Source organism: Oncorhynchus masou, chromosome 21, assembly GCF_036934945.1.
Source record: "Oncorhynchus masou masou isolate Uvic2021 chromosome 21, UVic_Omas_1.1, whole genome shotgun sequence".
Classification (NCBI taxonomy): domain Eukaryota; kingdom Metazoa; phylum Chordata; class Actinopteri; order Salmoniformes; family Salmonidae; genus Oncorhynchus; species Oncorhynchus masou.
In genome coordinates this window covers 52,279,858-52,304,597 of record NC_088232.1, presented here as the reverse complement: position 1 = coordinate 52,304,597, position 24,740 = coordinate 52,279,858, and the positions used below count along the sequence as shown (strand labels likewise).

The following is a 24,740-nucleotide window of genomic DNA, read 5'->3' as shown; positions in this document are numbered from 1 at the left end:
TTCAGTCAAAAGATTTTATTTCAGTACGAGAGATGTAGAAGGCACAATGTACAGACAGTTAATGTGGTCCTGTCTGTTCTCTGAGTAGCCTTACAATCGGCAGGGGCCCTGTCTGTTCTCTGAGTAGCCTTACAATCGGCAGGGGTCCTGTCTGTTCTCTGAGTAGCCTTACAATCAGCAGGGGCCCTGTCTGTTCTCTGAGTAGCCTTACAATCGGCAGGGGTCCTGTCTGTTCTCTGAGTAGCCTTACAATCAGCAGGGGCCCTGTCTGTTCTCTGAGTAGCCTTACAATCAACATGGGAGTATTTACGAAGAGCCAAATGGACAAGGCTTCAAACTCTCCATTTCTGTTTCTAAACATGTTGAAACTGCTACTGTGTGCTCGGCATCATCTCCAATGAGAATACAACGTGATGTCTGCCAACACAATACTATTTTCTGAGAAACATTGTTCAAATCAACTAAAATATATCAGAATTTGTTGCAAAAATAAACTCTTTATCTGTTTCACAATTACATTCTTTACTGATTTTTGTTTTAGGAATATACAATTTAGAAATGGCCTAAATCTCAATCAAAACATACAATTTTCAAACAACGCATCTACTTTATTAAAAACAACACTTAACCATTCAAAAAAAAAAAAGGATGAATCTTGAATCCCACAGGAACACTATTTAATGCCCTAAGGCCAGTGCAGTGTTCAGATCCAGGAAACCAGCACATGTAGCTCCGCCTCTAAAAGGTTCCTGAGATAAGTCCCGCCCCTCTGAGGGAGAGCAGAGATAGGGGTCGGGGGTTACCATTGTAACACACACACACACACGCACACGCGCACACACACACACACACACGACCACAGACCAACACTGAATTCAAGGAACCATAACCAGGGAGAGGTGTGTGTATGTGTCAGTGCTGTGTGTGTGTCTCAGTGCTGTGTGTGTATGTGTGTGTGTCTCAGTGCTGTGTGTGTGTCTCAGTGCTGTGTGTGTGTCTCAGTGCTGTGTGTCTCAGTGCTGTGTGTGTGTGTGTGTGTCAGTGCTGTGTGTGTGTGTGTCTCAGTGCTGTGTGTGTCTCAGTGGTGTGTGTGTGTGTGTCTCAGTGGAGTGTGTGTGTGTGTGTATGTCTCAGTGCTGTGTGTGTCTCAGTGCTGTGTGGGTCTCAGTGGTGTGTGTGTGTCTCAGTGGTGTGTGTGTGTGTGTCTCAGTGGTGTGTGTGTGTGTCTCAGTGGTGTGTGTGTGTGTGTGTGTCTCAGTGGTGTGTGTGTGTGTGTGTGTGTCTCAGTGGTGTGTGTGTGTGTGTGTCTCAGTGGTGTGTGTGTGTGTGTGTGTGTCTCAGTGGAGTGTGTGTGTCTCAGTGGAGTGTGTGTGTGTCTCAGTGGTGTGTGTGTGTGTGTGTGTGTGTGTCTCAGTGGAGTGTGAGTGTCTCAGTGGAGTGTGTGTGTGTCTCAGTGGTGTGTGTGTGTGTGTGTGTGACTCAGTGGAGTGTGTGTGTGTCTCAGTGGAGTGTGTGTGTGTCTCAGTGGAGTGTGTGTGTGTCTCAGTGGAGTGTGTGTGTGTGTCTCAGTGCTGTGTGTTGCTGTCTGCTGTAGTGTCCTGGTGTGTGTGTTTGTCCCAGCTGTGTGTGTTGTGTCCGTGTTTCCTCTGATGGCGTTTGTAGTTGTCCCAGTGTCCCGTAGTGTAGTCACACTCAGCACAGCCATAGGGCTTCTCCCCCGTGTGTCTCAACATGTGTCTCTTCAGGTTCATACTCTGGTTACAGCTGTAGCCACACACAGAGCAGTGGAACGGCTTGGCTCCAGAGTGAATCCTCTCATGGCGCCTCAGGTTGGCCAGGTTCCCGCAGGCGTACGAGCACTGGGGACAGCGGTAGGGCTTCTCCCCCGTGTGGACCCGGAGGTGGCGTTTCAGGTTGTCCAGGTGGGCCGAGGCGTAAGGGCACTGGGGGCAGCGGTGGGGCTTCTCCCCGCTGTGGGTGTGGGCGTGTCGGGCCAGGTGGTTGGGGTAGAGGGAGAGGAAGGGGCAGAGAGGGCAGCGGTACAGCTTACTGGCCCCCGGCCGGACTGTGTGCGAGTCTGTGTCAGTGGGGCTGGAGGAGCCTACATCCTTAGAGAGGACAAACTCAGAACATTGACCACACATCTGTCCTCTGCCCTCCGCCTCTCCTTCCAGGGTGAGGCCACAGGAGCGACAACAGAGGGGGAAGAGGAGGTCAGGGAGAGGGGCGGAGGGGGAGGGAGGGAGAGGCGACCCCCCCTAGGGACTGGAGGAAATCAGAGTCCTCCCTCACACACACTGACAAAACGGCATCTGGAGGAGAGAACAGCGCACACACACACACACACACACACACACACACACACACACACACACACACACACACACACACACACACACACACACACACACACACACACACACACACACACACACACACACACACACACACACACACACACACAACCTTTAGTTCAGTAACCAGCCAACCAAACAGAGCTTCTTCCTCTTTTTAAACTGCACTTTCAGGAAGTTAACCAACACTTCTCCTTTCACTCTGAGCTACAGACTAGAACTTTCAAAAGAAACCATCCTCTTCTCTGGAACATATTACCTCTGTGTGTGTATGTGTGTGTGTGTGTGCGTGTGTGTGTGTGTGTACTCGCCTGACTGTATGCCCTTACCTTCACCGTTTTCTCTGTGTGTGTGTTTTCGTCTGCCACGTCTCTTCAGTGTGTGCGTGTGTGTGTGTGTGTGTGTGCGCGCGTGCGTGCGTGTGCGTGTGTGTGTGTGCGTGTACTCGCCTGACTGTATGCCCTTACCTTCACCATTTTCTCTGTGTGTGTGTTTTCGTCTGCCGCGTCTCTTCAGTGTGTGTGTGCGTTGCGGCTGAGGCTCCTGGCTGTGCGAGCGCTGGTGCCTCCGCAGGTTCCCCAGGGAACTACAGGCATAGCTGCAGGCGTTGCAGAGGTAGGGCTTCTCCCCGGTGTGTGTGCGTGTGTGTCTCTGCAGGTTGACCCTCTGTGTAGAGGCGTAGGGGCAGTGGGGACAGCGGTAGGGCTTCTCTCCATCATGGGTTCTCATGTGGCGTTTGAGATGGTTGGAGTAGCGAGAGGAGAAACTACACAGAGAACACGTGTACACCTTCATACAGGCTTCTTCATCACCCGCCTTACTCCTCTTCCTCTTCCTGTTCTTCCCCCCACTGGATTGGACAGCCGGGGTTGACTCCTCCCCCTGTGAGGTATCCTCCATGGCTGTGTGTGATTCTGATTGGAGGCCCTCTTCGCAGCTCAGGCAGTAGAGTCCCGCCCCCAAGTCAAGTCCTGCTCCCAGGTCAAGGTCGGCCCCCATCAATTGGCGGCACCCCTTACAGGAGAGGAATGCTGGGAAGGCTGAGTCACCCGAAGCTGTAAGGCTGGTGCCATCATCACTTAGAGAGAACACTGTCATACCTGATAGAGAGAGAGAGGGAAGAGTGAGAGAGAGAAGGAGAAGGAGGGAGAGAGAGAGAGGAGGGAGAGAGAGAAGGAGGGAGAGAGAGAAGGAGGAGGGAGAGAGGGAAGAGTGAGAGAGAGAAGGAGGGAGAGAGAGAAGGATGGAGAGAGAGAGAGAAGGAGGGAGAGAGAGAAGGAGGAGGGAGAGAGAAGGATGGAGAGAGAGAGAGAAGGAGGGAGAGAGAGAGAGAGAGAGAGAAGGAAGGAGAGAGAGGAGGGAGAGAGAGAAGGAGGAGGGAGAGAGGGAAGAGTGAGAGAGAGAAGGAGGGAGAGAGAGAGAAGGATGGAGAGAGAGAGGAGGGAGAGAGAGAGAGAGAGAAGGAGGGAGAGAGAGAGAGAAGGAGGGAGAGAGAGAGAGAGAGAGAGAGGAGAGAGAGAGAGAGAGAGAGGGAAGAGTGAGAGAGGGAAGAGTGAGAGAGGGAGGAGAGAGAGAGAAGGAGGGAGAGAGAGAGAAGGAGGGAGAGAGAGAGAGAAGGAGCATACAACAGCATTTGGTCAAGGACTCGTAAAACCATGATCAGTGCATTGAGAAGGTATTCAGACCCCTGGACTTTTTCCACGTTTTGTTAAGTCACAGCCTCTAAAATGGATTAAATGAAAGAAATTCCTCCATCTGCACACAATACCCCATAATGACAAAGCGAAAACAGGTTTAGAAATGTTTGCAAATTTATACAAAAATAAAAATACAGAAATACCTTATTTACATTAGTATTCAGACCCTTTGCGATGAGACTCAACATTAAGCTCAGGTGCATCCTGTTTCCGTCGATCATCCTTGAAATGTTTCTACAACATTATTGAAGGTCCCCAAAGACACAGTGGCCTCCATCATTCTTAAATGGAAGAAGTTTGGAACCACCAAAACTCTTCCTGGAACTGGCCGTCCGGCTAAACTGAGCAATCGGGGGAGAAGGGCCTTGGTCAGGGAGGCGACCAAGAATCCAATGGTCACTCTGACAGAGCTCCAGAGTTCCTCTGCGGAGATGGGAGAACCTTCCAGAAGGACAACCATCTCCGCAGCACTCCACCAATCAGGCCTTTATGGTAGAGTGGCCAGACGGAAGCCACTCCTCAGTAAAAGGCACATGGCTGCCAGCTTGGAGTTTGCCAAAAGGCACCTAAAGACTCTCAGATCACGAGAAACAAGATTCGCTGGTCTGATGAAACCAAGATTGAACTCTTTGGCTTGAATGCCAAATGTCACAACTGGAGGAAACAAGGCACCGCTCAGCATCTGGCCAATACCATCCCTACGGTGAAGCATGGATGATTTTCAGTGGCAGGGACTGAGAGACTGGTCAGGATCGACGGAAAGATGAACGGAGCAAAGTACAAAGAGATTCTTGCTCAGGACTTCAGACTGGGGCTAGGGTTCACCTTCCAACAGGACAATGAACCTAAGCACACAGCCAAGACAATGTAGGAGTGGCTTTGGGAAAAGTCTCAATGTCCTTGAGTGGCCCAACCAGAAACCGATCGAACATCTCTGGAGAGACCTCCCATCCAACCCGACAGAGCTTGAGAGGATCTGCAGAGAAGAATGGGAGAAACTCCCTAAATACAGGTGTGACAAGTTTGTAGCGTCATACCCAAGAAGACTCGATGCTGTAATCGCTGTCAAAGATGCTTCAACAAAATACTGAGTAAAGGGTATGAATACTTATGTAAATCTGATATTTCAGTTTTGTTTTTTTACATTTGCAAAAATGTCTAAAAACCTATTTTTTTAAATGGGGTATTGTGTTTAGATTGATGAGGGGAAAAAATTATTTAATACATTTTAGAATATTTTAAAATTTTTTCCGAATGCACTGTAAGTGTGTGTCTGTGCACTTGTCAGTGTCAGCCTGGTCACTAAAAAAAGCATCCTATTGGTCACTAGAAATAGCATTCTATTGGTTCTTAGAAATAGCATTCTATTGGTTCCTAGAAATAGCATTCTATTAGTCCCTAGAAATAGCATTCTATTGGTTCCTAGAAATAGCATTCTATTGGTTCCTAGAAATAGCATTCTATTGGTTCCTAGAAATAGCATTCTATTGGTTCCTAGAAATAGCATTCTATTAGTCCCTAGAAATAGCATTCTATTGGTTCCTAGAAATAGTATTCTATTGGTCCCTAGAAATAGCATTCTATTGGTTCCTAGAAATAGCATTCTATTGGTTCCTAGAAATAGCATTCTATTGGTTCCTAGAAATAGCATTCTATTGGTTCCTAGAAATAGCATTCTATTGGTTCCTAGAAATAGCATTCTATTGGTTCCTAGAAATAGCATTCTATTGGTTCCTAGAAATAGTATTCTATTGGTTCCTAGAAATAGCATTCTATTGGTTCCTAGAAATAGCATTCTATTGGTTCCTAGAAATATCATTATATTGGTTCCTAGAAATAGCATTCTATTGGTTCCTAGAAACAGCATTCTATTGGTTCCTAGAAATAGCATTTTATTGGTTCCTAGAAATAGCATTCTATTGGTTCCTAGAAATAGCATTATATTGGTTCCTAGAAATAGCATTCTATTGGTTCCTAGAAATAGCATTCTATTGGTTCCTAGAAATAGCATTCTATTGGTTCCTAGAAATAGCATTCTATTGGTTCCTAGAAACAGCATTCTATTAGTTCCTAGAAATAGCATTCTATTGGTTCCTAGAAATAGCATTCTATTGGTGCCTAGAAATAGCATGCTACTGGTTCCTAGAAATAGCATTTTATTGGTTCTTAGAAATAGCATTCTATTGGTTCCTAGAAATAGCATTCTATTGGTTCCTAGAAATAGCATTCTATTGGTCCCTAGAAATAGCATTCTATTGGTCCCTAGAAATAGCATGCTATTGGTTCCTAGAAATAGCATTCTATTGGTTCCTAGAAATAAATTGGTTCCTAGAAATAGCATTCTATTGGTTCCTAGAAATAGCATTCTATTGGTTCCTAGAAATAGCATTCAATTGGTTCTAGAAATAGCATTCTGGTTCCTAGAAATAGCATTCTATTGTTCCTAGAAATAGCCTAGAAATAGCATTCTATTGGTTCATTCTATTGGTTCCTAGAAATAGCATTCTATTGGTTCCTAGAAATAGCATTCTATTGGTCCCTAGAAATAGCATTCTATTGGTTCCTAGAAATAGCATTCTATTGGTTCCTAGAAATAGCATTCTATTGGTTCCTAGAAATAGCATTCTATTGGTTCCTAGAAATAGCATTCTATTGGTTCCTAGAAATAGCATTCTATTGGTTCTAGAAATAGCATTCTCCTAGAAATAGCATAGAAATAGCATTCTATTGGTTCCTAGAAATAGCATTCTATTGGTTCTTAGAAATAGCATTCTATTGGTTCCTAGAAATAGCATTCTATTGGTTCTAGAAATAGCATTCTATTGGTTCCTAGAAATAGCATTCTATTGGTCCCTAGAAATAGCATTCTATTGGTTCCTAGAAATAGCATTCTATTGGTTCCTAGAAATAGCATTCTATTGGTTCCTAGAAATAGCATTCTATTGGTTCCTAGAAATAGCATTCAATTGGTTCCTAGAAATAGCATTCTACCGGTCCCTAGAAATAGCATTCTATTGGTCCCTTGAAATAGCATTCTATTGGTTCCTCGAAATAGCATTCTATTAATAGTTCCTAGAAATAGCATTCTATTGGTTCCTAGAAATAGCATTCTATTGGTTCCAAGAAATAGCATTCTATTGGTTCCTAGAAATAGCATTCTATTGGTTCCTAGACATGGCATTCTATTGGTCCCTAGAAATAGCATTCTATTGCGGACATCTGAAAAGGTCCTGAGGACATCAATATCGACCTACAAAAAATATATATAAAATGTTTTGAAAACTATTGCAGAGCACTGGTGTGATGCTCGGCGGCGAAGAGCGCTGCTTATGCTGTATTCAAAACAACTCGGGAACTCTGGGGTAGAAAAAATGCGCTCCGACTGGGAAGGAATTTTTTTTGTTTTGAACTCAGAATTCAACTCAGGAACTCTGGCCTCTTTCTAGAGTTCTGACTTTCCAACTTGAAGATCACCTCCGTCATGATTTGACCTCGTACTTTTCACAGTTCTCAGTTGTTTTGAACGTGGCATTAGACCGAAGCATGCTGCTCTGACCACTCCAGTTCACAATGCTCTAGATGATACTTGATGGAAACAGCACATTCCCCAAACCCCCGAGGCCAACCCTTAACCCTCTACAGACTAAGCCCTGTCCAAGCCGGGGGGTTGTACTAAGCTATATGGAGTTGTTTTCAGAAGGTCATACCAAGGATCATTTAGCTATTTGAGTTAGAAGTTTAAGGAACCTTGAATTAAAAAAAGAAAATATTATTTGATGAAAAATTATAATTTGGCCACACATCTATTAGCCCATTGAAACGCATTGAATACCATATTCACTACATGGAACAGAAACAAAATCAAAAATAAGTTTGTCCTGAAGTGTCTGTCCTATATCTGAGAGATATAAGAAAGATCAGGAAACATAAATAATATATGTTTATTTTTTTTAATTTTTTTTTACACCCCTTATTTTTGTCACTAAATAGTCTCTATATATTATTTCATACATGTTTTCAACTGGTGCAGGCGAACCTTCAGACAAGTTCTGTGAGGCCTGTGGGTGTCCTAGAGCAAAAGACACCCACATGAGTCTCACCTTTCCATAGACGGCCCATATTAGTGTGTAACCCAAACTGTTCGCCACAGACAGAGGTTGGCAAATCAGCGCGACCGGCTTCACACGGCTCCCAAGACTCTTGTGGGGGTCGTAGAGAAAAAAAAAACAGAGAACACCGTCATGTTTGTGAGAGTCTCGTCTTTTCATAATAGTTTTTAGAAGGCCAAACCATTCGGATGTTACAAAACCAATTTTGTGAGAATAATGATTTTCAGGACGTCTCTTGGTCTGACAAACACCGCTCGAGCTCTGTCACCTTTCACTGCAGATGGGGAAGGGAGACATCGGCAGATGCCGTGGATTGAGACGCAATCCAATGCAAACAAAAGGTGATATCTCGAGCTTAAACTGATGGATTTTAAATGGGGATTGTTTTATTATGCTAATAGAATTCCCACGGGGCGTGGACATAGACTCTAGAGGGTTAACCCCTCGGACTTAATACCTAGGCTTCAACAACTTTCGAGTTGTTTCTATTTTAACTAATTAACCCTGTTTTACCATCCGGAATTATACCACGTTTACCGTTCGAAAGTAAACCCATTTTCCATGTGGAATTAAACCTGTAACCGCGCAGAACTAATGCATCACAAAATAAACGTTCATCCATAATTTCGAAGTGAAACTATGAGATCAAGTTGGTCCGTGTTTGTGTATATGTGTAAGCGTGTGTGTGTCTGACCTGTGTCTCTGTCCAGCCCCATGATCTCTGTGTCTCCAAACTCACAGAGCTCTCCACTAAGCAGGAAGTCACTGTCCAGAACCAGGCATCCTGGTTCACACTCCACACCGTCTACTATATCTCACACACACACACACACACACACACACACACACACACACACACACACACACACACACACACACACACACACACACACACACACACACACATCATTATGCTACACTGTCTACTGTAATACACACCATCATTATACTACACTGTCTACTGTAATACACACCATCATTATACTACACTGTCTACTCTAATACACACCATCATTATACTACACTGTCTACTGTAATACACACCATCATTATACTACACTGTCTACTGTAATACACACCATCATTATACTACACTGTCTACTGTAATACACACCATCATTATACTACACTGTCTACTCTAATACACACCATCATTATACTACACTGTCTACTGGAATACACACCATCATTATACTACACTGTCTACTGTAATACACACCATCATTATACTACACTGTCTACTGTAATACACACCATCATTATACTACACACACCATCATTATACTACACTGTCTACTATAATACACACCATCATTATACTACACTGTCTACTGTAATACACACCATCATTATACTACACTGTCTACTGTAATACACACCATCATTATACTACACTGTCTACTGGAATACACACCATCATTATACTACACTGTCTACTGTAATACACACCATCATTATACTACACTGTCTACTGTAATACACACCATCATTATACTACACACACCATCATTATACTACACTGTCTACTATACTACCTTTATTTTACTAGGCAAGAAGGTTAAGAACCATCATTATACTCAGGGGCAGAACGACAGACACTCGGGATTCTACTACTAGTAATACACACCATCATTATACTACACTGTCTACTATAATACACACCATCATTATACTACACTGTCTACTGTAATACACACCATCATTATACTACACTGTCTACTGTAATACACACCATCATTATACTACACTGTCTACTGTAATACACACCATCATTATACTACACTGTCTACTGTAATACACACCATCATTATACTACACTGTCTACTGTAATACACACCATCATTATACTACACACACCATCATTATACTACACTGTCTACTGTAATACACACCATCATTATACTACACTGTCTACTATAATACACACCATCATTATACTACTACTGTAATACACACCATCATTATACTACACACACCATCATTATACTACACTGTCTACTATAATAAACACCATCATTTATACTTTATTTTACTACAATAAGGTTAAGAACCATCATTATACTACTAGAAACTGTTAATTCACACCATCATTATACTACACTTGTCTACTGATTAATACAACCATCGGTTATACAACGTCTAACCACTAGGCTACCTACACACCATCATTATACTACACTGTCTACTATAATACACACCATCATTATACTACACCATCTACTGTAATACACACCATCATTATACTACACTGTCTACTGTAATACACACCATCATTATACTACACCGTATACTATAATACACACCATCATTATACTAAACTGTCTACTGTAATACACACCATCATTATACTACACAGTCTACTGTAATACACACCATCATTATACTACACACACCATCATTATACTACACTGTCTACTGTAATACACACCATCATTATACTACACTGTCTACTATAATACACACCATCATTATACTACTACTGTAATACACACCATCATTATACTACACACACCATCATTATACTACACTGTCTACTGTAATACACAACATCATTATACTACACTGTCTACTGTAATACACACCATCATTATACTACACACCATCATTATACTACACTGTCTACTGTAATACACACCATCATTATACTACACTGTCTACTGTAATACACACCATCATTATACTACACTGTCTACTGTAACCATCATTATACTACACTGTCTACTGTAATACACACCATCATTATACTACACTGTCTACTGTAATACACACCATCATTATACTACACTGTCTACTGTAATACACACCATCATTATACTACACCGTCTACTGTAATACACACCATCATTATACTACACTGTCTACTGTAATACACACCATCATTATACTACACTGTCTACTGTAATACACACCATCATTATACACACCATCATTATACTACACTGTCTACTGTAATACACACCATCATTATACTACACTGTCTACTGTAATACACACCATCATTATACTACACTGTCTACTGTAATACACACCATCATTATACTACACTGTCTACTGTAATACACACCATCATTATACTACATCATTATGTCTGTCTACTGTAATACACACCATCATTATACTACACTGTCTACTGTAATACACACCATCATTATATACACACCATCATTATACTACACTGTCTACTGTAATACACACCATCATTATACTACACTGTCTACTGTAATACACACCATCATTATACTACACTGTCTACTATAATACACACCATCATTATACTACACTGTCTACTCTAATACACACCATCATTATACTACACACACCATCATTATACTACACTGTCTACTGTAATACACACCATCATTATACTACACTGTCTACTGTAATACACACCATCATTATACTACACACACCATCATTATACTACACTGTCTACTATAATACACACCGTCATTTAAAAAAAAATACTTTATTTTACTAGGCAAGTAGTTAAGAACAAATTCTTATTTTATACTAGGAACAGTGGGTTAACTGCCTGTTAAGGGGCAAAACGACAGATTTGTACCATCAGCTTATCGAACTTGCAACCTGTCGGTTACTAGTAATCTAACCACTAGGCTACTGTCCTGTATGCCGCCCCAAGTCATTATACTACACTGTCTACTATAATACACACCATCATTATACTACACACCATCATTATACTACACTGTCTACTGTAATACACACCATCATTATACTACACTGTCTACTATAATACACACCATCATTATACTACACTGTCTACTGTAACACACAAAATCATTATACTACACTGTCTACTGTAATACACACCATCATTATAATAGACACACCATCATTATACTACACTGTCTACTGTAATACACACCATCATTATACTACACACACCATCATTATACTACACTGTCTACTATAATACACACCATCATTATACTACACTGTCTACTGTAATACACACCATCATTATACTACACTGTCTACTGTAATACACACCATCATTATACTACACTGTCTACTGTAATACACACCATCATTATACTACACTGTCTACTGTAATACACACCATCATTATACTACACACACCATCATTATACTACACTGTCTACTATAATACACACCATCATTTAAAAAAAAATACACTTTATTTTACTGCAAGAAGGTTAAGAACCATCATTATACTACACTAGAAACGGTGTGTTAACTGTCTGTTCAGGGGCAGAACCACAGATTTGTACACTTGTCACTCGGGATTAATACAACCATCATTATAGTCCTACTAACCACTCTACTGCCGCCCCAAGTCATTATACTACACTGTCTACTATAATACACACCATCATTATACTACACCATCTACTGTAATACACACCATCATTATACTACACTGTCTACTGTAATACACACCATCATTATACTACACCGTATACTATAATACACACCATCATTATACTACACTGTCTACTGTAATACACACCATCATTATACTACACAGTCTACTGTAATACACACCATCATTATACTGCACACACCTTCATTATACTACACTGTCTACTGTAATACACACCATCATTATACTACACTGTCTACTATAATACACACCATCATTATACTACACTGTATACTGTAATACACACCATCATTATAACACACACCATCATTATACTACACTGTCTACTGTAATACACACCATCATTATACTACACTGTCTACTGTAATACACACCATCATTATACTACACTGTCTACTGTAATACACACCATCATTATACTACACACCATCATTATACTACACTGTCTACTGTAATACACACCATCATTATACTACACTGTCTACTGTAATACACACCATCATTATACTACACACACCATCATTATACTACACTGTCTACTGTAATACACACCATCATTATACTACTACTGTAATACACACCATCATTATACTACACTGTCTACTGTAATACACACCATCATTATACTACACCGTCTACTGTAATACACACCATCATTATACTACACTGTCTACTGTAATACACACCATCATTATACTACACTGTCTACTGTAATACACACCATCATTATACTACACTGTCTACTGTAATACACACCGTCATTATACTACACACACCATCATTATACTACACCGTCTACTGTAATACACACCATCATTATACTACACTGTCTACTGTAATACACACCATCATTATACTACACTGTCTACTGTAATACACACCATCATTATACTACACCGTCTACTGTAATACACACCATCATTATACTACACTGTCTACTGTAATACACACCATCATTATATACACACCATCATTATACTACACTGTCTACTCTAATACACACCATCATTATACTACACTGTCTACTGTAATACACACCATCATTATACTACACTGTCTACTGTAATACACACCATCATTATACTACACTGTCTACTATAATACACACCATCATTATACTACACCATCTACTGTAATACACACCATCATTATAATACACACCATCATTATACTACACTGTCTACTATAATACACACCATCATTATACTACACTGTCTACTGTAATACACACCATCATTATACTAATACACACCATCATTATACTACACTGTCTACTATAATACACACCATCATTATACTACAAGTCAGTTAAGAACAAATTCTTATTTTCAATGCCTAGGAACACCATGGGTTAACTGCCTGTTAACAAAACGACATCATTATACTACACTGTTACTAGTCCAATACACACCATCATTATACTACACTGTCTACTATAATACACACCATCATTATACTACACACACCATCATTATACTACACTGTCTACTGTAATACACACCATCATTATACTACACTGTCTACTATAATACACACCATCATTATACTACACTGTCTACTGTAACACACAACCATCATTATACTACACTGTCTACTGTAATACACACCATCATTATACTAGACACACCATCATTATACTACACTGTCTACTGTAATACACACCATCATTATACTACACACACCATCATTATACTACACTGTCTACTATAATACACACCATCATTATACTACACTGTCTACTGTAATACACACCATCATTATACTACACTGTCTACTGTAATACACACCATCATTATACTACACTGTCTACTGTAATACACACCATCATTATACTACACAGTCTACTGTAATACACACCATCAATATACTACACACCATCATTATACTACACTGTCTACTATAATACACACCATCATTTATACTTTATTTTACTAGGCAAGAAGGTTAAGAACAAATTCTTATTTTTACAACACCATCATTGTTAACTGCCTGTTCACAGAACAACAGATTTGTACCTTGTCATCGGGATTCGAACTTGCAATCGGTTACTAGTCCAACACTGTCTAACCACTGCTACCCTACACACCATCATAATACTACACTGTCTACTATAATACACACCATCATTATACTACACCATCTACTGTAATACACACCATCATTATACTACACGGTCTACTGTAATACACACCATCATTATACTACACTGTCTACTGTAATACACACCATCATTATACTACACTGTCTACTGTAATACACACCATCATTATACTACACTGTCTACTGTAATACACACCATCATTATACTACACACACCATCATTATACTACACTGTCTACTGTAATACACACCATCATTATACTACACTGTCTACTATAATACACACCATCATTATACTACACTGTCTACTGTAATACACACCATCATTATACTACACACACCATCATTATACTACACCGTCTACTGTAATACACAACATCATTATACTACACTGTCTACTGTAATACACACAATCATTATACTACACTGTCTACTGTAATACACACCATCATTATATACACACCATCATTATACTACACTGTCTACTGTAATACACACCATCATTATACTACACTGTCTACTGTAATACACACCATCATTATACTACACTGTCTACTGTAATACACAACATCATTATACCACACACAGCATCATTATACTACACTGTCTACTGTAATATACACCATCATTATACTACACTGTCTACTGTAATACACACCATCATTATACTACTACTGTAATACACACCATCATTATACTACACTGTCTACTGTAATATACACCATCATTATACTACATCGTCTACTGTAATACACACCATCATTATACTACACTGTCTATAATACATCATTATATACACACCATCATTATACTACACTGTCTACTATAATATACACACCATCATTATACTACACTGTCTACTGTAATACACACCATCATTATACTACACTGTCTACTGTAATACACACCATCATTATACTACACTGTCTACTATAATACACACCATCATTATACTACACTGTCTACTGTAATACACACCATCATTATACTACACTGTCTACTATAATACACACCATCATTATACTACTACTGTAATACACACCATCATTATATTAGACCGTCTACTGTAATACACACCATCATTATACTACTACTGTAATACACACCATCATTATACTACTACTGTAATACACACCATCATTATACTACACTGTCTACTATAATACACACCATCATTATACTACACCATCTACTGTAATACACACCATCATTATACTACACTGTCTACTGTAATACACACAATCATTATACTACTACTGTAATACACACCATCATTATACTACACTGTCTACTGTAATACACACCATCATTATACTACACTGTCTACTGGAATACACACCATCATTATAATACACTGTCTACTGTAATACACACCATCATTATACTACTACTGTAATACACACCATCATTATACTACACTGTCTACTGTAATACACACAATCATTATACTACTACTGTAATACACACCATCATTATACTACACTGTCTACTATAATACACACCATCATTATACTACACCATCTACTGTAATACACACCATCAATATACTACACACCATCATAATACTACACTGTCTACTGTAATACACACCATCATTATACTACACTGTCTACTGTAATACACACCATCATTATACTACACACCATCATTATACTACACTGTCTACTATAATACACACCATCATTATACTACACTGTCTACTATAATACACACCATCATTATACTACACCATCTACTGTAATACACACCATCAATATACTACACACCATCATAATACTACACTGTCTACTATAATACACACCATCATTATACTACACCATCTACTGTAATACACACCATCATTATACTACACGGTCTACTGTAATACACACCATCATTATACTACACTGTCTACTATAATACACACCATCATTATACTACACTGTCTACTATAATACACACCATCATTATACTACACCATCTACTGTAATACACACCATCATTATACTACACACACCATCATTATACTACACTGTCTACTGTAATACACACCATCATTATACTACACTGTCTACTGTAATACACACCATCATTATACTACACTGTCTACTGTAATACACACCATCATTATACTACACTGTCTACTGTAATACACACCATCATTATACTACACTGTCTACTGTAATACACACCATCATTATACTACACACCATCATTATACTACACTGTCTACTATAATACACACCATCATTATACTACACTGTCTACTGTAATACACACCATCATTATACTACACACCATCATTATACTACACCATCTACTGTAATACACACCATCATTATACTACACTGTCTACTGTAATACACACCATCATTATACTACACTGTCTACTGTAATACACACCATCATTATACTACACTGTCTACTATAATACACACCATCATTATACTACACTGTCTACTCTAATACACACCATCATTATACTACACACACCATCATTATACTACACTGTCTACTATAATACACACCATCATTATACTACACTGTCTACTATAATACACACCATCATTATACTACACACACCATCATTATACTACACTCTCTACTATAATACACACCGTCATTTTAAAAAAAATCTTTATTTTACTAGGCAAGTAGTTAAGAACAAATTCTTATTTTCAATGACGGCCTAGGAACAGTGGGTTAACTGCCTGTTAAGGGGCAAACGACAGATTTGTACCTTTTCAGCTACGAACTTGCAACCTTTCGGTTACTAGTCCAACGCTCTAACCACTAGGCTACCCTGCCGCCCCAAGTCATTATACTACACTGTCTACTATAATACACACCATCATTATACTACACACCATCATTATACTACACTATCTACTGTAATACACACCATCATTATACTACACTGTCTACTATAATACACACCATCATTATACTACACTGTCTACTGTAATACACAAAATCATTATACTACACTGTCTACTGTAATACACACCATAATTATACTAGACACACCATCATTATACTACACTGTCTACTGTAATACACACCATCATTATACTACACCACCACCATTATACTACACTGTCTACTGTAATACACACCATCATTATACTACTACTGTAATACACACCATCATTATACTACACACACCATCATTATACTACACTGTCTACTGTAATACACACCATCATTATACTACACACACCATCATTATACTACACTGTCTACTATAATACACACCATCATTATACTACACCATCTACTGTAATACACACCATCATTATACTACACTGTCTACTATAATACACACCATCATTATACTACACTGTCTACTGTAATACACACCATCATTATACTACACTGTCTACTGTAATACACACCATCATTATACTACACACACCATCATTATACTACACCGTCTACTGTAATACACACCATCATTATACTACACTGTCTACTGTAATACACACCATCATTATACTACACTTCATCAATCATTTTAGTCAATAAGATTCTTGCTACGTAAGCTTAACTTTCTGAACATTCGAGACGTGTAGTCCACTTGTCATTCCAATCTCCTTTGCATTAGCGTAGCCTCTTCTGTACCCTGTTAACTATGTGTCTATCTATCCCTGTTCTCTCCTCTCTGCACAGACCATACAAACGCTCCACACCGCGTTATACCCTAATCTGGTGGTCCCAGCTGTACGACCCACGTGGAGTTCCTGGTCTCCGGTAGCCTCTGGAACTGCCGATCTGCGGCCAACAAGGCAGAGTTCATCTCAGCCTATGCCTCCCTCCAGTCCCTCGACTTCCTGGCACTGACGGAAACATGGATCACCACAGATAACACTGCTACTCCTACTGCTCTCTCTTCGTCCGCCCACGTGTTCTCGCACACCCCGAGAGCTTCTGGTCAGCGGGGTGGTGGCACGGGATCCTCATCTCTCCCAAGTGGTCATTCTCACTCTCCCCTTACCCATCTATCTATCGCCTCCTTTGAATTCCATGCTGTCACAGTTACCAGCCCTTTCAAGCTTAACATTCTTATCATTTATCGCCCTCCAGGTTCCTCGGAGAGTTCATCAATGAGCTTGATGCCTTGATAAGCTCCTTTCCTGAGGACGGCTCACCTCTCACAGTCCTACTTTAACCTCCCCACGTCTACCTTTGACTCATTCCTCTCTGCCTCCTTCTTTCCACTCCTCTCCTCTTTTGACCTCACCCTCTCACCTTATACTCACAAGGCAGGCAATACGCCATCATCTTTACTAGATGCTGTTCTTCCACTAACCTCACTGCAACTCCCCTCCAAGTCTCCGACCACTACCTTGTATCCTTTTCCCTCTCGCTCTCATCCAACACTTCCCACACTGCCCCTACTCGGATGGTATCGCGCCGTCCCAACCTTCGCTCTCTCTCCCCGTAATACTCTTTCCTCTTCCATCCTTTCATCTCTTCCCTCTGCTCATACCTTCTCCAACCTTTCTCCTGACTCTGCCTCCTCAACCCTCCTCTCTTCCCTTTCTGCATCCTTTGACTCTCTATGTCCCCTATCCTCCAGGCCGGCTCGGTCCTCCCCTCCCGCTCCGTGGCTCGATGACTCATTGCGAGCTCACAGAACAGAGCTCCGGGCAGCCAGCGGAAATGGAGGAAAACTCGCCTCCTGCGGACCTGGCATCCTTTCACTCCCTCCTCTCTACATTTTCCTCCTCTGTCTCTGCTGCTAAAGCCACTTTCTACCACTCTAAATTCCAAGCATCTGCCTCTAACCCTAGGAAGCTCTTTGCCACCTTCTCCTCCCTTCTGAATCCTCCTCCCCCTCCCCCCCCTCCTCCCTCTCTGCAGATGACACACCACCATTTTGAAAAGAATACGACATCCGATCCTCGTTTGCTAAGTCAAACGACACCGCTGGTTCTGCTCACACTGCCCTACCCTGTGCTCTGACCTCTTTCTCCCCTCTCTCTCCAGATGAAATCTCGCTTCTTGTGACGGCCGGCCGCCCAACAACCTGCCCGCTCGACCCTATCCCCTCCTCTCTCCTCCAGACCATTTCCGGGGACCTTCTCCCTTACCTCACCTCGCTCATCAACTCATCCCTGACCGCTGGCTACGTCCCTTCCGTCTTCAAGAATAGAGTTGCACCCCTTCTGAAGAAACCTACACTCGATCCCTCCGATGTCAACAACTACAGACCAGTATCCCTTCTTTCTTTTCTCTCCAAAACTCTTGAACGTGCCGTCCTTGGCCAGCTCTCCTCTATCTCTCTCAGAATGACCTTCTTGATCCAAATCAGTCAGGTTTCAAGACTAGTCATTCATACTGAGACTGTCTTCTCTGCATCACGGAGGCACCCGCATTAAAGCTAACTCTCTCTCCTCTGCTCTCATCCTTCTAGACCTATCGGCTGCCTTCGATACTGTGAACCATCAGATCCTCCTCTCCACCCTCTCCGAGTTGGGCATCTCCGGCGCGGCCCACGCTTGGATTATCCTACCTGACAGGTCGCTCCTACCAGGTGGCGTGGCGAGAATCTGTCTCCTCGCCACGCGCTCTCACCACTGGTGTCCCCCAGGGCTCTGTTCTAGGCCCTCTCCTATTCTCGTAATACACCAAGTCACTTGGCTCTGTCATAACCTCACATGGTCTCTCCTATCATTGCTATGCAGACACACACAATTAATCCTTTCCCCCTTCTGATGACCAGGTATCGCATCTCTGCATGTCTGGCAGACATATCAGTGTGGATGACGGATCACCACCTCAAGCTTCGGCAAGACGGAGCTGCTCTTCCTCCCGGGGAAGGACTACCCGTTCCATGATCTCGCCATCACGGTTGACAACTCCATTGTGTCCTCCTCCCAGAGCGCTAAGAACCATCGTGATCCTGGACAACACCCTGTCGTTCTCAACCAACATCATGGCGGTGGCCCGTTCCTGTAGGTTCATGCTCTACAACATCCGCAGAGTACTACCCTGCCTCACACAGGAAGCGGCGCAGGTCCTAATCCAGGCACTTGTCATCTCCCGTCTGGATTACTGCACTGTCTCGCTGTTGGCTGGGCTCCCACCTGTGCCATTAAACCCCTACAACTCATCCAGAACGCCGCAGCCCGTCTGGTGTTCAACCTTCCCAAGTTCTTATCACCCCTCCTCAGCTCTCTCCACTGGCTTCCAATACACACCATCCGCTACAAGACCATGGTGCTTGCCTACGGAGCTGTGAGGGGAACGGCACCGCATACCTCCAGGCTCTGATCAGGCCCTACACCCAAGCAAGGGCATTATCATCCACACTGGCCTCTACTCCCTACCATTGAGGAAGTACACCATCAGCCCAGTCAAAACTACACTGCTCTGGCCCCCCAATGGTGGAACAAACTCCCTCACGACATCAGGACAGCGGAGTCAATCACCACCTTCCGGAGACACCTGAAACCCCACCTCTTCAAGGAATACACTAGGATCAGGATTATAACTCACCCCCTCAATGACTTAGATGCATCATTGTAAAGTGGCTGTTCCACTGGATGTCAGAAGGTGAATTCACCAATTTGTAATCGCTCTGGAGAAGAGCGTCTGCTAAATGACTTAAATGTAAAATGTAAATGTACACTGTCTACTGTAATACACACCATCATTATACTACACCATCTACTCTAATACACACCATCATTATACTACACGGTCTTCCGTAATATACACCATCATTATACTACTACTGTAATACACACCATCATTATACTACACTGTCTACTGTAATGCACACCATCATTATACTACACTGTCTACTGTAATACACACCATCATTATACTACACTGTCTACTGTAATACACACCATCATTATACTACACTGTCTACTGTAATACACACCATCATTATACTACACCGTCTACTGTAATACACACCATCATTATACTACACGGTCTACTGTAATATACACCATCATTATACTACTACTGTAATACACACCATCATTATACTACACTGTCTACTGTAATACACACCATCATTATACTACACTGTCTACTGTAATACACACCATCATTATACTACTACTGTAATACACACCATCAAATATACTACACCATCTACTGTAATACACACCATCATTATACTACACCGTCTACTGTAATACACACCATCATTATACTACTACTGTAATACACACCATCATTATACTACACTGTCTACTGTAATACACACCATCATTATACTACTACTGTAATACACACCATCATTATACTACACTGTCTACTGTAATATACACACCATCATTATACTACACTGTCTACTGTAATACACACCATCATTATACTACACTGTCTACTGTAATACACACCATCATTATACTACACTGTCTACTGGAATACACAATAACCTTTATCACACTAATATAGCACTGTGGGGTGATTGAAGAGGAGAGGCAGGGGAGAAGGAGGGAGAGAAAGGAAGGGAGGAAGCAAGGGAAGAGTGAGTGAAAGAGGGGGGGGGCAGGAGGAGATTGAGAGGAGTGAGGGAGGAGAGGTCAGGGAGGGGAAGTAGAGACAGGAAGCAGAGAGGAGGAATGGAGGAAGAGATGACACACACATGATGGGATACACACATTCATGAGGACGTAGAGAGGAGGATGACACCCAACCATGCACACAGGCATGATGAGAGAGAGAGAGAGAGAGAGAGAGAGACAGAGACAGAGAGAGACAGAGACAGAGAGACAGAGAGAGACAGAGACAGAGAGAGAGAGAGAGAGACAGAGACAGAGAGCCAGAGCCAGAGAGAGAGAGAGAGAGAGCCAGAGACAGAGAGCCAGAGAGAGAGAGCCAGAGACAGAGAGAGAGCCAGAGACAGAGAGAGAGCCAGAGAGAGAGAGAGACAGAGACAGAGAGAGAGAGAGAGAGCCAGAGACAGAGAGAGCCAGAGACAGAGAGAGCCAGAGACAGAGAGAGCCAGAGACAGAGAGAGAGAGCCAGAGACAGCGCCAGAGAGCGAGACAGAGAGCGAGACATTACAGTTCTGGAAGCTAACAGAGGTTTAACAATTGAAGTACACATCAACTCTGTAACTATATGATCTAATCCTGTATCCAAGTTATATATACCCAAACCCAAGACTTCATTCAAATCAGTACAAGTATGGATTACAGTTGATCTAGTAAGCATCACTCCTCTAGAAGGTACAAGTTGCAATTCATCTCAGACATTGAAATATATGAAAACTCAAGGACAACCAGCTAGTTAGTTTTGTGATAACTCCTTCGCCACCCAGTCAATAACATGACTATAGTAGGTAGAAAAGGCTATAAAACTGTACTTACATTTGACGGGCTGTGGGTTTGACTGTTTTCTCCTCGGCATTCTTCCTCGCTGTCAGTTAGTCGCAGTTCCCTCTGGGGGCTGGTGGCGAAGCACTGATCTATACGGCGTGTAGGCTGGTCATATTCCTCTTCCTCCAAAGGACAAACACACATCAGTGTCATCAGACTCTCTCTCTCTCTCTCTCTCTCTCTCTCACACACACACACACACACACACACACACACACACACACACACACACACACACACACACACACATACATAACATACATACATACATACACACGTTAGCTAACTAGCTTGCTAAATATGCGGGGGATGGCTGACTTAGTTTGTCATTCTAGCTAGTTTGTTAGTCTAACTGAGAACATCGTTAGCTAGCTCTATTTAAAATACAGTGAGTTGTTCTATCTGTGGCTCTATTGGGAAGAAATTGGTCCGATAGAAGCGACTCATCTGGCTAACTTAGATAGATAGCTACAGCTACGCTAACTAATGGTCGGTATTTAGGAGAAAACAACAACAACACAAATAGCCTATACGTTTAGTTAAATGTAAATCCTAAACAACAAGCTAACTTTACATCAACTTAAATTGTTGTTTAATATATATATTTATTTTTTCGGTTAAAATAGTCTCTTACTAACTTCCTCGAGGGTCCAATGTGTACATCCTGCGAGTTCATGGGGCGTGACGTCAGAGTCCTTTTTTGTAAATATACTTCCGGATCTTGGGTCTTGTAGTCATTCAAATGTAGTCAGTTAACTTTGACTTCGAAGAAAAAATGTAAACGTTTCTTTTTTTTTTTTTTACTCTCAAGTTTATTGTTGATTCATTGCGCATGCGAATAGGCCTCATACAGCACACATCATAAACGGTGACGTTAAACTCCTAATAATGCATATAAGTAATAACAATTTCCTCTGACCTGTTACTGTACAGGCCTCTGTAAATTACATATATATTCACCTGACACTGGATTTTACCACCAGGTGGAGTTACTCTCTAAGAGAGAGAGAGAGAGAGAGAGAGAGAGAGAGAGAGAGAGAGAGAGAGAGAGAGAGAGAGAGTGGGGTAACTATGATTGGAACATTAGATAAGGGATTTCATATAGGGTACTACTAGAGCAGCCAAATGGTAACAACCTATAAAGAATCACATGAAATTAAGCTGTTTTCCACCGACTGTCTACGGGAAGTATGGGCTGCTCCTCCTCATCCAAATATGTGTTCATATACATCATTGTCCCCCTCAGTGGGGGTTTGTCTGGTGATTGTTTTACCTAACTATAAGTCTATGCTTCTGCCTTGTGAGAGACACGCAGATGAACTTAATAGCTGACTCGTTAGCTGACGAGTGGTGGCTATTCAGCAGCCTGAGAGTAAAAACTACTGGCCAGTCTTTCAGTTTTTGGCCATCACGCACCAGTTTGGGTGGCTGGGGGTCCCTGATGTTCTTCTTGGCCTTCCTGAGACACCTGGTGTTGTAGGTGTCCTGTAGGGCAGGCAGTGAGAACCCATTGGTGCGTTCAGCTGCACGTGTCACCCTCTGAAGAGCCTTGCTTCTGGTGTAGTATTTTTTGTGTACCACGTCATCAAATTGTGTACTACGTCATCAAATTGTGTACTACGTCATCAAATTGTGTACTACGTCATGCATTTCGTGTCATATGTCACAAATATTGCACTTTGTTTGATATCATATTACTTATTAAAAAATTGGTTGTGTTTAAGATCCCGGGGTGACCTCTTTATTTGGTTCTGCAGTGTTGAAAATCCAATAACAATGTGTTGAGACCA

At 41.4% G+C, this 24,740-nt stretch overlaps 1 protein-coding gene across 1 annotated transcript; it reads right to left on the bottom strand.

Annotated features, from left to right (window-relative positions):
* Nucleotides 1-23,643, bottom strand: LOC135508503 (zinc finger protein 513-like). The gene is given in 6 exon segments (XM_064928751.1): nucleotides 1-2,238; nucleotides 2,240-2,312; nucleotides 2,822-3,454; nucleotides 8,855-8,965; nucleotides 22,942-23,073; nucleotides 23,589-23,643. Coding segments are annotated over 5 exon segments (1,530 nt in total). The 5' UTR covers nucleotides 22,982-23,073; nucleotides 23,589-23,643; the 3' UTR covers nucleotides 1-1,565.
* Nucleotides 23,644-24,740: the final 1,097 nt, after the last annotated feature.